Below are 18,736 nucleotides of genomic sequence, written 5' to 3' on the forward strand. Positions count from 1 at the left end.
TTTCCATAACTTCCCTACCTGTTTCCCTTACCTTGCACAATTCAATATCCTTCTCCTTGGTGGATACCGAAGAAAAGAAATTGTTCAAAATGTCCCCCATCTCTTTTGGTTCCACACATAGCTGTCCACTCTGATTCTCTAAGGGACCAATTTTATCCCTTACTATCCTTTTGCTATTAATATAACTGTGGAAACCCTTTGGATTTATTTTCACTTTACTTGCCAAAGCAACCTCTTATAGCTTTTCTAATTACTTTCTTAAGATTCTTTTTACACTCTTTATATTCCTCGAGCACCTCATTTACTCCATGCTGCCTATATTTATTGTAGATATCTCTCTTTTTCTGAACCAAGTTTCCAATATCGCTTGAAAACCATGGCTCTCTCAAACTTTTACCCTTTCCTTTTAACCTAATATAAAGATTCTGTACTCTCAAAATTTCACCTTTAAATGACCCCCATTTCTCTATTACATCCTTTCCATAAAACAGTTTGTCTCAATCCACTCCTTCTAAATCCTTTTGCATCTCCTTAAATTTTAACCCTGGGTCCAGACCTATCCTTTTCCATAACTATATTGAAACTAATGGCATTGTGATCACTGGACCCGAAGTGCTCTGCAACACAAACCTCCGTCACCTGCCCTATCTCACTCCCTCACAGGAGATCCAACACTGCCCCTTCTCTAGTTAGATCCTCTATGTATTGCTGCAAAAAACTATCCTGCACACATTTTACAAACTCCAAACCATCTAGCCCTTTTAAAGTATGGGCTTCCCAGTCTACGTGTGGAAAATTAAAATCTCCCACAATCACAACCTTGTGATTACTGCAAATATCTGCTATCTCTTTACAAATTTGCTCCTCCAATTCTCGCTCCCCATTTGGTGGTCTATAATACACCCCCATAAGAGTTACTACACCTTTCCCATTCCTCAATTCCACCCAAATAGCCTCCCTAGACGAGCCCTCTAATCTATCCTGCCAGAGCACCGCTGTAATATTTTCTTTGACAAGCAATGCAACACCTCCCCCTCTTGTCCCTCCGATTCTATTACACCTGAAGCAACAAAATCCAGGAATATTTAGTTGCCAATCACACCCCTCCTGCAACCATGTTTCACTAATAGCTACATCATCATACTTCCAGGTATCAATTCATGCTCCAAGCTCATCCACCTTTCTTACAGTGCTCCTAGCATTAAAATAAATGCATTTTAGAAATTTTACACCTCTTACTTTCTGTTTATCACTAACGGTGCAAAAAACTTTATCTCCTTTTTCTTCCTTCTCTCCTACATCTGTTCCTACACTCTGGTTCCCCTCCCCCTTGTATCTAGTTTAAATCCACAGGAGCCTCTCTAGCAAACCTACCTGCAAGAATATTTGTCCCCCTCCAGTTCAGATGTAAACTGTCCCGCTGGAACAGGTCCCACCTTCCCTGGAAAACTGCCCAATTATCTATAAATCTGAAGCCCTCCCTCCTGCACCATGTCTTCAGTTGATCTGTGCTATCTTACCATTTCTAAACCCACCTGTACATGGCACTAGTAGCAATCCTGAGATTGCTATCCTGGAGGTCCTGTCCTTTAACTTGGCGCCTACTTCCCTAAACTTACCTTTCAGGACCTCCTCACTCTTTCTACCCATGTCGTTGGTCCCTACATGGACCACGACATCTGGTTGCTCACCCTCTCTCTTGAGAATACTGAGAACTCCATCCGAGATATCATGGACCTTGGCACCAGGGAGGCAACAGACCATCCGGGATTCTCGATCTCTTCCACAGAACCTCTTATCTGTCCCCCTAACTATCGAATCCCCTATCACTATTGCTCTCCTCTTTTCCCTCCTTCCCTTCTGAGCTGAGGGCCCAGTCTCGGTGCCAGAGACGCAACCACTGCAACTTGTCCCTGGTAGTTCGTCCCCATCAACAGTATCCAAAATGATATACTTATTATTGGTGGGAACGGCCACAGGGGTGCTCTGATCATTCTGTCTATTCTCCTGCCCTCTCCTGATAGTCACCCAGCTACCTGTCTCCTGACTCTTAGGGGTGACTATCTCTCTGTAACTCCTGTTTATTTCTTCCTCTGCCTCCCGAATGATCTGAAGTTCATCCAGCTCCAGCTCCCTAACCCGGTTTGTCAGGAGCTGCAGCTGGATGCACCTTTTACAGGTGTAGTCATCAGGGACAATTGTGCTCGCCCTGACTTCCCACATATTGCAAACAGAGCACTGAACTGTCCTAACTGCTGCCTCCATTACCTACTCTTAAGGTAGTTAATGTTTTTGCTTAAGGTAAATAAATTAATGTTTTTGCTTTACTTCACTAATTAGTACTGCCATGCAGGACGCTTTCAGTATATCATAAAACAAAAGCACAACATGAAAGCACACAAGGACCCATGAGATAGTTCAGCAGGAATCCTGAAAAAAAATTTTTGGATTTCACTCATTTGAACTGGAGTTTTTACACTTGGTTATTTTTGAGTAAATCTATTCTTTCATCATCAAAAGAGCAGAATGATAAGAGACAATCTGTGTAATTTCAATGAGTAACTAGAATGTTCATATGCTGTTTAATGTGAAGCAACATTGTGTAAGCTTATATGGATCATAGTGAAAGTCAATGAAAGTAGTTTCTTACAGTACAACACTCCTATGCAAGGATGAGTCTGCAAAGAATGGAAAATGTAAGTGGCAGTATTTGATTTGCAGGTATGGAGGAACCTACAAATAGCACAATTTGTTGCTGAGATTTTAAGAAAAGCTTTACGTATTTATTGAAGTAAGCTTTTGCACTACATTATTCGCAGTCATAGTCATACTTTATTAATCCCTGGGGAAATTGGTTTTCGTTAGTCACACTGCTGAAACATCTTGTTTTAAATGTAGTAGGACAAAGAATAAACACAACACCTTTCAGATGGGAAATCTGAGTGCTGGAATCACATATGCACTGTCTGATTTGTTTTCTGTAGGGATACTAGCTTCTTTTTCCAAATTAGAATCAGATTTAATATCACTGGCATGTGTCATGAAATATGTTATCTTATGGCAGCAGTATGTTGCCATACACAATAAAAAACTATAAATTACAATAAATACAAAAAAATTAAATAAGTAGTGCAAAAAGAGACCAAAAAATAGTGAGGTAGTGATAATTGGCTCCTTGTCCATTCAGAAATCTGATGGTGGTGGGGAAGAAGCTGTTACTAAAATGCTGAGTATGTGTCTCCAGGCTCCTGTACCTCATCCTCGATGGTATCAATGAGAAGAGGGCATATCCTGGATGATGGGATTCTTGATGATGGATACTGCCTTTTGGAAGTATCCCTCCCTCGATTCTGGGGAGGCTAGTGCCCATGATGGAGTTGGTTGAGTTTACAACTCTCTGGAGATCTTTCTGATCTTGTACAGTGGTCCATCCATACCCGATGATAATGCAACCAGTTAGAAAGCTCTCCATGGTACATCTGCAGAAATTTGAGAGTGTCTTTGGTGACATACCAAATCTCCTCAAATTCCCAATGAAAAATATAGCTGCTGTCATGCTTTCTTTGTAATTCCATCAATATGTTGGACTTTGGATAGATTTGGACAGATGGTGACACCCAGGAACTTGAAACAGCTGCTGATTTCTCAATTAAGACTGGTGTGTTCCATTGACTTCCTCTTCCTGAAGTCCACAATCAATTACTTGGTCTTAATGATGTTGGGTGCAAAGTTGTTGTTGCAAAACCACTCAACTATCTCATATATCTCACTCCTGTACATCTCCACATCACCACCTGAAATTCTGCAAATAGTAGTTGTGTCATTGGCAAATTTATAGATTGCGTTTGAGCTCTGCCTAGCCACACAGTCATGGGTGTAGAAAGAGTAGAGCAGTGGATTAAGTATGCATCTTTGGGGTCCGCCAGTATTGATTGTCAGCTAGGAGATGTTATTTTCAATCTGCACTGACTGCAGTTTCTTGATGAGGAAGTCAAGGATCCAGTTGCAGAGGGAAGTACGGAGGCCCAGGTTTCAGAGCTTGTTGATTAGTACTAAGGGTATGATGGTGTTGAACGGTGTTCAGGTCCTTGCTTAAGCCGCAGTTGAACCTGCCATGACCAACCACTCAAAGCATTTCATCACAGTTGATGTAAGTGTAATTGGTCTATAGACACTGAGACGGCTCACCCTGATCTTCTTGGGCACTGGTATAATTGTTGCCCTTTTGAAGCAGGTGGGAACCTCTGACTGTAACAGTGAAAGATTGAATATGTCCTTGAAGGCTCCCGCCAGTTGGTTGGCACAGGTATTCTGTTGCCTATCAGGTATACCATCAGGGCTTGACACCTTGTTCGCTGTCACGATAAATGCTCTGACATCGGCCTCCAAGACAGAGATTACAGGGTCACCAGATACCGCAGGGATTTGCACAGGTGTAGTTTTATGCTCCCTTGCAAAGTGCGCATAAAAGATGTTTGGCTCATCTGCAAGTGAAGCATCACAGTTCTGGATTACCAGTTTCGAATACCAGAGAAACTAGCTCTTAGCAGTCTACGAGTCCCTTGGTTCATCCACAGCTTTTGGGTTTTGGAATATCCAGTATGTTCTCTAATGAAATCAGGAACAACTGTGGTGTACTCATTCAGAGCCAAAGATAAAACCCTGAATATCATCCAGTTTGCCGACTCAGAGCTCTTCCGCCTCCTTTGACTATAGCTTCTTGGTCTTCACCACTAGTGCTGCAGACTTTAGACTCTGGCTACAGAGTACAGGTTTCCCCCGCCATCCGAAGGTAGAGCGTTCCTATGAAACAGTTTGTAAGCCGAAATGTTGTAAAGCGAAGAAGCAATTACCATTTATTTATATGGAAAAATTTTGTGAGCCTTTGCAGACCCAAAAATAACCTATCAAATCATGCCAAATAACACATAAAACCTAAAATAACAGTAACATATAGTAAAAGCAGGAATGATATGATAAATACACAGCCTATATAAAGCAGAAATACTTTTCCACAATCATTACTGCACTGTTCTCCGTAGCGAAAATCTCACGCAAGCGCTGTTGGCAAAAACACGGCGCAAGTGCTCTCCAGTAACCTTTAAGCTATGAAGCTGCCAAATGACACCAAATAACACATAAAAATACACAGCCTATATAAAGTAGAAATAACGTATGTACAGTGTAGTATCGCTTACTGGATGGAATCGGTTCAATGCCGAGCACACTGATGATGGTGAGTTAGACTGAGTCGCCGCAGGTTGGGGTGGTGCCGTGGCCTCCACCCTCCAAGCTGCCGACAGATACTGAACCGTGAAGCATGCAGGGGTGCAGTGGTAGCCGGGAGGCACACAGCACATCTTTAAGAAAAAAGCCGAAATAAACATGCTAATTGATAAGGTGCCGCCCGACACATAATTGTCGGCCTAGATCACTGCCGATTTCCAATTGCATCGTCTCTGATCTGGGCCGACAATTACATGTCGGGCATCACCTAATTAATCAGCATGCTTATTTCGGCTTTTTTCTTAAAGATGTGCTGTGTGCCTCCCGGCTACCGCTGCATTCTCCGCGAATCAGTATCTGTCCGAGGCCCGGGGGTTGGGGTGGTGGGACACTGGGGTATCATCTCGTTGTCTGTTTCCATTAGAGCAGGCGGCTCATCTTCTCCTATGATTGCCCGCCTTGACGTCGAAGGTCAAGGGTCGTCATCTACTGTGGCTGATGTGAAAAGCCTGCTTGACTGCTGAGCCTCGTGCATTTTTCTATCATACAGTTCTTTGTAAGGACTCAAACCATCTTGCAAATATCCCCTAAACCTACGTACCCTTTCAAAATTAAAGTCGTACTTTATCATTACTCATTCGGTTTCGATTGTTATCCTTTTCTCTTCCAATTGCATCAGCTCTTCATCTATCAGTTCTTGGTCATGGGATGCCAAAACCTCTTCAACATCATCTTCGTCAACTTCCACAAGCCAAACTCACCCTGTCCTTACTTCGTTCACCACGATCAAAACGCTTAATTATGTCTAGTTTTACGCTAAGTGTCACACCCTTACGAGTTCTTTCAGGCTTTTCCAATACCTCATAACTCATCTTGCAAACAGCTGCTCACAGGCACGTGTTAAAGCAATGCCGTTTCGAATCCGGGGGAGAGCGGCTGCTCCGGGCGCGCGCCGCCTTTTATCGCACGCTGATTTTTTGCGTGATTTTTTATCATGCGCTGATTTTTTTCGTAACAGTGAAAATCACCTTCTGAAAGCAAAAGCAGGGTACTAATGTAGGTCTTTTGTAACAGTGAGGTTTCGTAAAGCGGGGGACACCTGTATAAGTAAAGACAGGTGATCAGGCTTTCCAAAGTGCGGGCGTGTGACGAGATATTAGGCATTCCTAATAGTGGTATAACAGAGGTCAAGTATGTTGGCTCCCCTGGTTCCAAAGGTGAAATGTTGGTGGTAGTCATTCAAAGACTTCTTCAAGCGCGCCTGGCGGAAATTCCCTGCAATGATAGCAAAGGCATCAGGGTGCACTGTTTCATGACTGCTGGTCACGGTGCTCAGCTACGCCAGTGCCTGTCTGACATTGGCCTCAGGTGGAATGTACACCGCTACCAGGATGATGGCGGAAAACTCACTCGGCAGATAAAATGAACAACATAACCGCTAGATGTTCCATGTCAGGTGAGCAGGACTAAAACAGAACCATCACACCTGCACCATGATGAATCAATCATGAAGCATACTCCCTCTTCTCTTCCTTTAAATGTCTCAACTGACCTTGACTTTGTGGAGAATGGTGAAGCCATCAGGCTGCAGCACTGAGTTGAAATAGTGGAGGTGAGCCATGTTTCCTTGAAGCAAAGTACACAGCCATCTCTGGTTTTCCCCTGGTACTGCATTCTTGTTCTGAGATCTTCCGTTTTATTTTCAAGAGAAGTCAGGATTGAGGGATCTAGGGCCACTGCCACTTCAATCGTACCTGTAGCCCAGCGCACCTTCCATGCTTCCGTCTTCTAAAACAAGAATGGTACTCGCGACCTGACTATGTCATCCAGGGTCAAACGATTTTATATTAGTTAGAAGATATCCCAAAAGGAAAAACAAATTCCCAGGGGCTGGATTACTCACATTCTATTTGACAGATATGTACGTGTGTGTCAAAAGTGGATATTCTGAAAAATTCCTGCATTACATTCCACAGTAACAGAGCATCAACTTGTTGGAATTTTCTAATATTTAACCTGGCAAATCTGCTTGTGTATTTTGTGCTTGGTTAGTCTTTGGACTTATCAACAACCTATTTATCTGGAAAGAGATTCTACAATGTTGAAAAATTAAACTGGAAGAAGGCAAACTACTTTTTAAAAAATTTCTTGTGCGTAATGTTTGTGATTAATTATAATTATAAATAGGTAATTATTTCCCTTCCCCTATTTTCCCTATATAATAATGACGATATCTCCAGTGATCCATCTGTTAAACTAATAAAGTCTGTGTATACCACAACTATCATTGGACTAATCACCAGAGGCAATGAATCCAAATATCATCAGGAAATAAACTGGTGTGAATAACCTGAATGCCTTCAAAACCATGGAGAAACATAATCCATTTCAGGAGAAATGTGGGTAAGTTCTACATTTAGCACCACTATAACATTCAAGATCTCATATAGGAGAACTACGTGTCCTTCATTAACAAAAAGGCTCGTCAGAGGATGTACTTCTTGAGGCAGTTGATAACATTCCATTTTCCCCAGAATATACTGGTGCAATTCTATATTGCCATCATAGACAGTATCATCACATCAGCCATCACTGTCAGGGTTGGTGCAGCATACTCTCACAATACTGTACATGAAAACTACAGCAAACTATCAAGTCAGCTGAAAAGGTCATTGGCTGCAGTCCACCATCACTGAAGAACTTCGAACTTCTATCTGTCTAGGACAAAGAAACAGGCAGGAAAAGTCACAGAGGACACTACACACTCAGCAAACTGCCTTTTCCATAAGCTTGCTTCTAGAAAGCACTAAGGGGCTATTAAAACAACAAAAAGCAATGCCAATTTAAAAGATTCTACCCCAGGTAGTTAATCTGATCAATCATTATATTTCGCAAATAAAGTAAATCCTTGTATGTAGTACAGCATTCTTCACAGCTGTTGCAGTGGCTATTTGATAAACAGATAATCAGTTTGTTGCACTTTTAAGTACAGGTCCACAATCCCTCATCCAAAATCCTTGGGGCCAGTTGCATTTTGGAATTCAGAATTTTTTGGATTTCAGAATCCCCCACGGATACCAAAAAACACATATGCTCAAGTCCCTTATTTAATCTGTCTCAGTGCGGTGGACTTTAGGACCTAGTGGAGCTCCAGACCTACACACATCCTCCCCTATACTTTAAATCAGCTCTAGATTACTTATAATACCTAATACAATGTAAATGCTATGTAAATAGTTGTTATACTGTATTGTTTAGGGAATAATGACAAGAAAAAATTCAATAAAATATAAAAATATACAGCTTCAAATGAACTGAATCAAACACATGGTAAATGACTTATTGGAATAAATGTAGAACGTCACTGTCACTATAAAACTTCAGTAACTTGTCTTTCTGTTTCTTTAAATCATATACAGTGGCAGTTCCAACAGCATATTCTTCAGTAAGACGCCACACAGACACACCACAATCAAGCTTCTGCAATAACACTTTCAGCATTATTGATAATGATAGATGCTTCCTTCTCCTTTTCTCATTGTTACCCATAGGGATATCTGCAGCTCTTTTTGATATTTTCACAGTGATGTTAAACACAAAGCCAACAGTGAACACAAAATATCAGTGAACAGCAAATGCATGTGTAACCAGTACGAGTGCTGAGCCACAAATGACATCTGGCGGCCTCTGCTGGTGCTGCCACGTCACACCTGTGTGACACTATTCTTTGCATTTCTGGTCAGATACTAACTGCATTTCATTGGCTTTGTATCTGTACTCAGCACAATGACAATAAAATTGAATTTAATCTAATCTACTTAATACCATATTCTGTCATCATATTTGACCTACCAAAATGAACCACCTCACACCTATCTGGGTTGAACTCCATCTACCACTTCTCAGCCCAGTTTAGCATCCTATCAATGTCCCGCTATAACTTCTGACAGCCTTCCACACTATCCACAACACCGCAACCTATGTGTCATCAGGAAATTTACTAACCCATCATTACACTTCCTCATCCAGGTCATTTTTAAAAATCACGAAGAAAAGGGGTCCTAGAACAGATCCCTGAGGCATACCACTGGTCACCGACCTCCATGCAGAATATGACCTGTCTACAACCACTCTTTGCCTTCTGTGGGCAAGCCAGTTCTGGATCCACAAAGCAATGTTCCCTTGGATCCCATGCCTCCTTACTTTCTCAATAAGCCTTGCATGGGATACCTTATCAAGTGCCTTGCTGAAATCCATACAGTCTACATCTACTGTTTTACCTTCATCAATGTGTTTAGTCACATCCTCAAAAAATTTAATCAGGCTCCTAAGGCACGACCTGCCTTTGACAAAACCATTCTGACTATTCCTAATCATATTTTCAACTTTCAAATCCCTTACTCACTCTTCCTTCAGTTAGTCCTGACGAAGGGTCTCGGCCTGAAACGTCGACTGCACCTCTTCCTACAGATGCTGCCTGGCCTGCTGTGTTCACCAGCAACTTTGATGTGTGTTGCTTGAATTTCCAGCATCTGCAGAATTCCTGTTGTTTTTATTCCTAATCATATTATGCCTCTCCAAATGTTCATAAATCCTGCCTCTCAGGATCTTCTCCATCAACTTACCAACCACTGAAGTAAGACTCACTAGTCTATAATTTCCTGGGCTATCTTGAACAAAGAACGACATATGCAACCCTCCTATCCTCCGGAACCTCTCATGTCCCCATTGATGATGCAAAGATCATTGCCAGACGCTCAGCAATCTCCTCCCTCACCTCCCACAGTAGCCTGGGGTATATTTCGTCCGGTGTCGTGACTTATTCAACTTGATGCTTTCCAGAAGCTCCAGTGCATCCTCTTTCTTAATGTCTATATGCTCAAGCTTTTCAGTCTGCTGAAAGCCATCCCTACAATCCCAAGGTCCTTTTCCATAGTTATTACTGAAGCAAAGTACTCACTAAGTACCTCTGCTACCTCCTCCGGATCCATACACACTTTTCCATTGTCACACTTGTTTTGTCCTATTCCCTCACGTCTTATCATCTTGCTCTTCACATACTTGTTAAATGCCTGGGGGTCTTCCTTAATCCTGCTCGCCAAGGCCTTCTCATGGCCCCTTCTGGCTCTCCTAAGTTCATTCTTAAGCTCCCTCCTGCTAGCCTTATAATTTTCTAGATCTCTATTATTACCTAGTTTCTTTGAACCTTTTGCAAGCCTTTCCTTTCATCTTGACTAGATTTTCAACTGCCTTTGTACACCACAGTTCCTGGACCCTACCATCCTTTCCCTGTCTCATTGGAATGCACCTGTGCAGAATAACATCTCCTGAACTTTTGCCACAGTTCCCTGAGAACATCTGTTCCCAATTTATTCCTCCAAGTTCCTGACTGATAGCTTCATATTTCTCCTTACTCCAATTAAACGTTTTCCTGACTTGTCTGCTCCTATCCCTCTCCAATGCTATGGTAGAGGAGATAGAATTGTGATCACTATCTCCAAAATGCTCTCCCATTGAGAGACCTGACACCTGACCAGGTTCATTTCCCAATACCAGATCAAGTACAGCCTCTCCTCTTGTAGGTTTGTCTACATATTGTGTCAGAAAACCTTTCTGAACACACCTAACAAACTCCATTCCATCTAAACCCCTCAACTCTAGGGAGATGCCAATCAATATTGCGGAAATCAAAATCTCCCATCACGACAACTCTGTTATTATTGCACCATTCCAGAATCTGTTCTTCGATGTCCCTGTTACTATTGGGTGATCTATAAAAAAAATACACCCAGTAGAGTTATTGACCCCTTCCTATTTCTAACTTCCACCCACAAAGACTCAGTAGACAATCCCTCCATGATCCCTGATCAGTAGTGCCACTCCCCCACCTCTTTTGCCTTCCTCCCAGTCCTTTCTGAAACATCTGAAGCCTGGCACTCAAAATAGCCATTCCTGCCCCTGAGCCATCCAAGTCTCTGTAATGGCCACAACATCACAGCTCCAACTACTGATCCACCTTCCAAGCTCATCCGCATTGTTCACAATACTCCTTGCCTTAAAATAGACACATCTCAAACCATCAGTCTGAGCGCATCCCTTCTCTATCACCTGCCTACAAGCTTTCTCTATTTGTGCGCTATCTTTCCCTTCCTCCATCTCTTCAGTTTGGTTCCAACCACCCAGCAATTCTAGTTTAGAGACTCCCCAATATCCTTACCAAACCTCGCTGCCAGGATATTGGTCCCTTTCGGATTCAAGTGCAACCTGTTCTTTCTGTACAGGTCATGCCTGCCCAAGAGAGGTCGCAATGATTCAGAATCTGAATCCTTGCCCCCTGTTCCAATCCCTCAGCCAGACATTTATCTTCCACCTCACTTTATTCCTATACCTACTGTCGCGTGGGACAGGCAGTAATCCAGAGATTACTACCTTTGAGGTCCTGTTTCCACAGAGTTTCTTTCCTGTGTCCACAGTATCGCTTGTCTGACCCCCCCAACTACAGAGTCCCTATCACTGCTGCCATCCTCTTCCTTTCCCTACCCTTCTGAGCCACAGGGTCAGACTCTGTACCAGAGGCGCAGTCACTGTTGCTTTCCCCAGGCAGTTTGTTCCCACCACCCCCAACAGTACTCAAACAGGAGTACTTATTGTTAAGGGGGACAGCCACAGGAGTACTCGCTAGCATCTGACTCTTGCTCCTCCCTCTCCTGTTATCCACATATCTGCCTCCTGAGGCCCGGTGCACCTACTTGCTTATAGCTCCTCTCTATCACCTCCTCACTTTACCTGTCCAGACAAAGGTCATCGAGCTGCATCTCCAGTTCCTTAACAGGGACCCCAGGTAGCTGCAGCTTGACAGACGTGGCACAGATGTGGCCTTCCGGTAGGCTGAAAGTCTCCCGGACATCCCACAACTGACACCCAGTACGGAATACGGGCGTCAGATATACTTCCTGTTTCTATTCTACCCAAGTAACTTACCTAGCTTCAACCTGTAATCGCTGAAGCCCTGTTGAGCCAAAGCCCTCCTACTCTGTCTACCTTTACTCCATTACACTCTCTATAAAGCTGTCCTCTTTTTAAATCTTTTCCACCGGTCTAACTCAGGGGTCCTCAACCTTTTCTGCACTGCGGACCGGTTTCATATTGACAATATTCTTGCGGACCGGCCGACTGGGGGGTGGTGGGGGGTAGGGTTGCCAACGGACAGGAGTAGCAGTCAAAATGTTGGATTACCCCGAGAAAGACTGCAATGACCTTGAAGCCTTGCGCGGGCACCAGTGCACATGCGTGACTTGCGCATGAGTGTTCGTGCTGATTTTTTTCCTGCAAATCGTTTTTGGCAATTCTGTTCGGGTGGGGGGGGGGGGTTGTTAATCATGACCGGAATATAGGTGATAAGTGGCTAATACACTCAATTTCATTTCTAAAAGGGTTTATCTAACGAATTTAATATTAAACACACCACATATTTTTCTCGCATGAATATAGTGATAAGTCAACTATCAGGGGAGGACAGGGGAGCTTGAAGTAAGTGTTGAACGAACTTCCAGTATAAGTGGTAGAGGCAGGTTTGATATTATCATTTAATGCAAAATTGGATAGGTACATGGACAGGAGGGTTATGGGCTGAGCACAGGTTGGTGGGACTAGGTGAGAGTAACATTCAGCACGGACTAGAAGGGCCAAGATCGCCTGTTTCTGTGCTGTAGTGGTTATATGGTTATATAAGTCCATAGCATCATAACATTTTAAGTAACGTTTGGATATTAAACACACAGCACATATTTTCCCCCTATGAACATATAAAATCTTTGCAACACACCAATATCGCTGAATCAGTGGGAACCCCAGGCTTGTTTTCCTGCAACAAGACGGTCCCATCGAGGGGTGATGGGAGACAGTGATACTCGAACGGGGTTCCTTATGCCCAGTCTATTCCACGATTTAGTTTTCGTTGCACTTATTGCAGAGGTATGTTGGAAATGGAAGCAACGTTTTCAGTGCTTTCGTGGCTATCTCAGGATAGTCAGCTTTGACTTTGATCCGGAATGCTGGCAGAGATGTTATGTCAAACATACTTTTCAGCCCGCCGTCATTTGCAAGCTCGAGGAGTTGATCTCCTTCCCGCGCTGAAATGCGATGACGCATGGGTAATGACCTCGCGTGCGTTCAAGCTCAGCAGTGGCCGTGACAGGGAATGAGGAAAGGTGTAGCTGACTCATATTGCCAAATCATATCGTTTCCTCGCGGCCCGGTAGCGCATGCTTTGCGGCCCGGTGGTTGGGGACCGCTGGTCTAACTCACTGACGTGCATGCGCTTACACAGTCATGCCTTGATCAAACTGAATAAATAATTAATAATAAATTAAATAAATAAAATGTTTTAATTTTTCAATGTTACTGAAAGCTTGACAATAATAAACCTGAAAGGGACTTAATTATGTCCAGGTAGATTTTAAGCTCTGAATTCTGTTTTATGAATACCAACAAGTGCAGGGTTAATTAATAATGTCAGCGCAAAATACAATCAGCATAATTTAGGCCTATGATTGTACAATACACAAAATTATAGGAAGGAACTGTTAATGTTTGTATTAATATCTGATAGAGCCATACAGAAAGAATCAAAGATGTGAACCTGAGAATGAAGAGCATATGCTGAATTAGAATGAAAATTTCAGCAACGTTTAACCCTGTCAACTTACATGAATTTGGAAGCCATAATTTCTCTGGACCTGATATTCAGTTACATTGTAGCAAGTAGATAAGTCAATTTCACCATCCAGATCTGATGCCTGGGGAATAAGCAGACAGCAATAGTGTTTTAGAAGTTAACGCCTAAATTTCATCTAATCTAACATTGACATAGAGGAGTCATATCGCACCAAATCATGTCTGAAAATTTTCAGAGTTATGTCCTAGTCTTTCTCGATCAATTAGATTCTAGAATAGTTCTGAAATAAAACACAAGACATAGGAGCAAAACTAGGTCATTCAGCCCTCAAGATTGCTCTGCCATTCAATCGTGGCTGATTTATTTTGTCTCTCAACCCCCACTCTCCTGCTTTCTCCCCAAAATATTTGACACCCTTACTGATCAAGAACCTATCAACCTCTACTTTAAATATACTCAATGACTTGGCCTCCAAATCCGTCTGTGATAATGAACCGCAGAGATTCACGAACCTTTGATTAAAGAAATTCCTCTCTTCTCTGTTCTAAATGAATGTCTCTATTCTGAGGCTGTGCCCCTCTGGTGTTGCACTCCCCCACTATAGGAAACATCCTCTCCACATCCACTTTATCTAGGCATTTCAATATTCAGTAGGTTTCAATGAGATTCTCCCTCATTCTTCTAAATTCCAGTGAGTACAGGGCCAGAGCCATGAAAAGCTCCTCGTATTAATCCTGTCATTGCCAGCATAATTCCCTGAACCTTCTCTGGACTTGATCCAATGCCAACACATCCTTTCATAGATATGGGCCCCAAAACTGTTCACAATAATCAAAATATTTTATAAAGTCTCAGAAATACATCCTTGCTTTTATATCCAGTCCTCTCAAAATGAATGCTGACAATGCATTTGCCTTCCTTATTAAGCAACTCAACCTAGAAGTTAAACTTTAGGGATTCCTTTCAGCTAACTCCCAAGTCACTTTGCACATCTGATTTCTGAATTTGCTCCTTACTTCGAAAATATTCTATCTTCTATCAAATTTCATGACTCTACATTTCCCTGCACTGCACCCCATCTGCCAGTTCTTTGTCTATTCTCCTAAACTGCAATACCAGACCCTCATCTTGTTTAACAGCCTAATGTGCAACACCTTGTCAAAGCCCTTCTGAACATCTAAGTAAGAAGATGTCCACTGATTCTCCTTTGTCTATCTTGCCTGTTCCACAAAAAATTCTAACAGATTTATCGGGCAAGATTTTCCCTTATGGGAATCATACTATTTTATCACAAACAAGAGAACATCTGCAGATGCTGGAAATCTGAACAACAAACACAAAATGCTGGAGGAACTCAGCAGGCCAGGCAGCATCTATGGAAGAAAGAAGGGAGGGGGGGAGGGAGGAGCACCAGAGGGAGGCGATGGGCAGGCAAGGAGATAACATGAGAGAAGGACAAGGGGATGGGAAATGGTGAAGGGAGGGGGAGGGTAGCCTCCAATCTGATGGCATGCAGGGTAGCCTCCAACCTAATGGCATGAACATCAATTTCTCAAACTTCCAGTAATACCTCCAGCCCCACCCCACCCCCGTTCACCATTCCCCATCCCTCTCACATGTTATCTCCTTGCTTGCCCATCGCCTCCCTCTGGGTGCTATTCCCCTTCACCCAGTTTCTCCTTTCTACCGTGGGCTTCTGTCTCCTTCACCAATCAACATCCTAGCTCTTTGCCTCATCCTGTCCCCTCCAAGTTTCACCTATCAGCTGGTGTTCCTCTCTCCCCCACCCGCATCTTTCAAATCTATTCCTCAGCCTTTTTTCTCTGGTCCTGTTGAAGGGTTTTGACCTGAAACTTCGACTGTACTTTTTCCCATAGATGCTGCCTGGCCTGCTGAGTTCCTCCATCATTTTGTGTGACTACTTTATCTTGCATCTCCATGTACCTTGAAATCTCATCCTTAATAATGGAGCCTATTATCTTGCCAACCACTGAGAACAGGCCAACTGTCCTATAATTTCCTGCCTTTTGCCTCTTTCCCCTCTTAAAGAGTGGAGCGACATTTGTGATTTTCCAATCCTCCAGAACCTTTCTAGACATCTGCAACTGAGAACTATCGTTTTACTCCTTTTCTAGTTCCAACAAGGAATCGCGAATCTGAAAAAAATAACACTCTCAAGATCAACTACAAGATCTAAGAAACAAAGGCACCTGACCCCTAATGTCTGTGCCACTATTTAACAAGATTGTCACTGACCATTTATCACGGTGTCACTTTCCTGTACGAATCCTCTTTAGGACATACCCACTTTAAATAGATGCTTGCTCCTTGGCCTGCTGAATGTTTCTGTAATTTTCTATTTTTGTTCTAGAGTGGTTCTCACAAATTTGATTGCAAACTCAATATTTAAGAGGAAGAACTTAAATTGGTACTACAGATATTTGGTTTGATATCAATAGCCGAGTTATAGTAAGCAGAATTGGGGAAGCCAGTGAAAATAGAATACTTGGAATTCCTGAATACTTTAAAAACATACCATACAAAGGACAGTAAATAAGATTAGATTAGAATTAAAATTGTTTATTGATTATAATTCTCTAAGTCCTACAGACTCCCACTCGCAGAGCTTGGTTAAATCTTAGATATTGAAGGAATCAGGAGAAAAGTAATTCCTACAGAAAAGTGACACTGAGATAAATAATCAGTCACAATCTTGTTGAATAGTGGCACAGAAATAAGGGGCCTAATGCCTTTGTTTCTTATACCTCGCAGTTAATATATATCCATGGAGGTAATTCACAACACACCTTTTTCACCATGCTACTGAATGTTTGATTGTCTCCATTATGAATCATCAATTTGATTCCAATGGTCTCCAAACTCTGCTTTGGCTTATTTGTTATTGAAATCCACACTGTACTTTTACCACCAAACTTAACAGTTTCCAATGATTTTCTTGTTTACTTTCCATCTACATAAATTCACTTGTCAAAACTCTTGTTCAATTAGTTTTCCAGAAACAGTCCTTTCAGCAGATCTTTTTTTGCCCTTTACATATTTGCCTTCACTGGGGTCCATACCCATCCATGCCTTAAACACAAAATACTCTGCAGATGCTGGGGTCAAAGCAACACTCACAACACGCTGGAGGAACTCAGCAGGTCGGGCAGCATCTGTGGAAATGATCAGTCAATGTTTCGGGCCGGAATCCTTCGTCATGACTGAAGAGGGAAGGGGCAGAGGCCCTATAAAGAAGGTGGGGGATGGGTGGGAAGGAGAAGGCTGGTAGACTCCAGGTGAAAAACCAGTAAGGGGAAAGATAAAGGGGTGGGGGAGGGGAAGCAGGGAGGTGATAGGCAGGAAAGGTGAAGAAGGAATAGGGGAAAACGCAATGGGGAGTAGAAGGATGCGGAACCATGAAGGAGGTGATAAGCAGCTGGGGGAGGGGGCAGAGTGAAATAGGGATAGGGGAAGGGAGGGGGAGGAAATTACCGGAAGATGGAGAATTCTATGTTCATACCAAGGGGCTGGAGACTACCTGGACGGTATATGAGGGGTTGCTCCTCCAGCCTGAGTTTAGCCTCATCATGGCAGTAGAGGAGGCCATGTATGGACATATCCAAATGGGAATGTGAAGCAGAGTTGAAGTGAGTGGCAACCGGGAGATCCTGTCTGTTGTGGCAGACGGAGCATAGGTGCTCGACGGAGCGGTCCCCCGATCTGCATCGGGTTTCACCAATGTAGAGGCCGCCGCACTGGGAGCACCGGATGCAATACATTCTCATAAGTGAAGTGTTGCCTCACCTGGAAGGACTGTTTGGGACCCTGAATGGTGGCAAGAGAGGAGATGTAGGGACAGGTGTAGCACTTACGCTTACAGGGATAAGTACCGGGTGGGAGATCCGTGGGGAGGGACGTGTGGATTATCAGGGAGTCGCGGAGGGACCGATCCCTGCGGAAAGCGGAGAGGGGTGGAGAGGGAAAAATGTGCTTAGTGGTGGGGTCCTGTTGAAGGTGGCGGAAGTTGCGGAGAATGCCTTGCCCATTTAAGTGGCTGTTTAAATTGTTACTTAGACACAGTGGCTGTACTTGATTCCATTCCCTCCTATACAATGGCATTTCACTTATCACTGTTAAAAGAACTTCCCTCGTTGGTCCCTTTTAAAACTCCTTCTCCTCAGCTTAAACCTACAGCTTCTTGCTTTTCACAAGCAAAAGAAAATGTGCAGATGCTGGAAATCCAAGCAACACACACACACACACAAAATGCTGGAGGAACTCTGTAGGCCAGGCAGAATCTATGGAAAAGTGTATAATTAACATTTCGGGCCATGACCCTTCAGCAAGACTGTTGGGAAAAAAGACAAGGAGGTGGGGGGAGGTGAGGAAGAAACACAAGGTAATAGGTGAAACTAGCAGGGGAAGGGTGAAGTGAAGAACTGGGAAGTTGATTGGTGAAAGAGAAACAGGACTGGAGAAAGGGGAAATCTGATAGGAGAGGATAGGAGGCCATGGAAGAAAGAAAAGGGGTGGAGCAGCAGAGGGAGGTGATGAGCAGGGAAGGTAGTAAAATGAGAAGGGGAAAAGGGAATAGGGAATGGTGAAGGGGGGAGGGGTGAAATTACCAGAAGTTCGAGAAATCCATGTTCATGTCATGAGGTAGAAGGCTATCCAGACAGAATATAGGTGTTGCTCCTCCAAACTGAGTGTGGTCTCAGTGCAAAAGTCAAGGAGGTCATTGGCAAACATTTTGGAATGGGAATGGGAAGCGGAATTAAATTGGGTGACCATTGGGAGATCCCGCTTTTTCTGGCAGATGGAGCGTAGGTACTT

General features: G+C 43.1%; 1 protein-coding gene across 4 annotated transcripts in view; it reads right to left on the reverse strand.

Annotated features, from left to right (window-relative positions):
• LOC140187342 (uncharacterized) overlaps nt 1-18,736 on the reverse strand; it is a 452,977-nt gene that overhangs the window by 116,694 nt on the left and 317,547 nt on the right. For all 4 annotated transcript variants that reach the window (XM_072242544.1, XM_072242543.1, XM_072242546.1 and 1 more), the window contains exon 12: nt 13,935-14,024. In XM_072242544.1, the coding sequence (XP_072098645.1) occupies nt 13,935-14,024 (90 nt within the window). The remainder of the gene's footprint in view (nt 1-13,934; nt 14,025-18,736) is intronic.

This window comes from Mobula birostris, chromosome 24 (genome assembly GCF_030028105.1).
Source record: "Mobula birostris isolate sMobBir1 chromosome 24, sMobBir1.hap1, whole genome shotgun sequence".
Classification (NCBI taxonomy): domain Eukaryota; kingdom Metazoa; phylum Chordata; class Chondrichthyes; order Myliobatiformes; family Myliobatidae; genus Mobula; species Mobula birostris.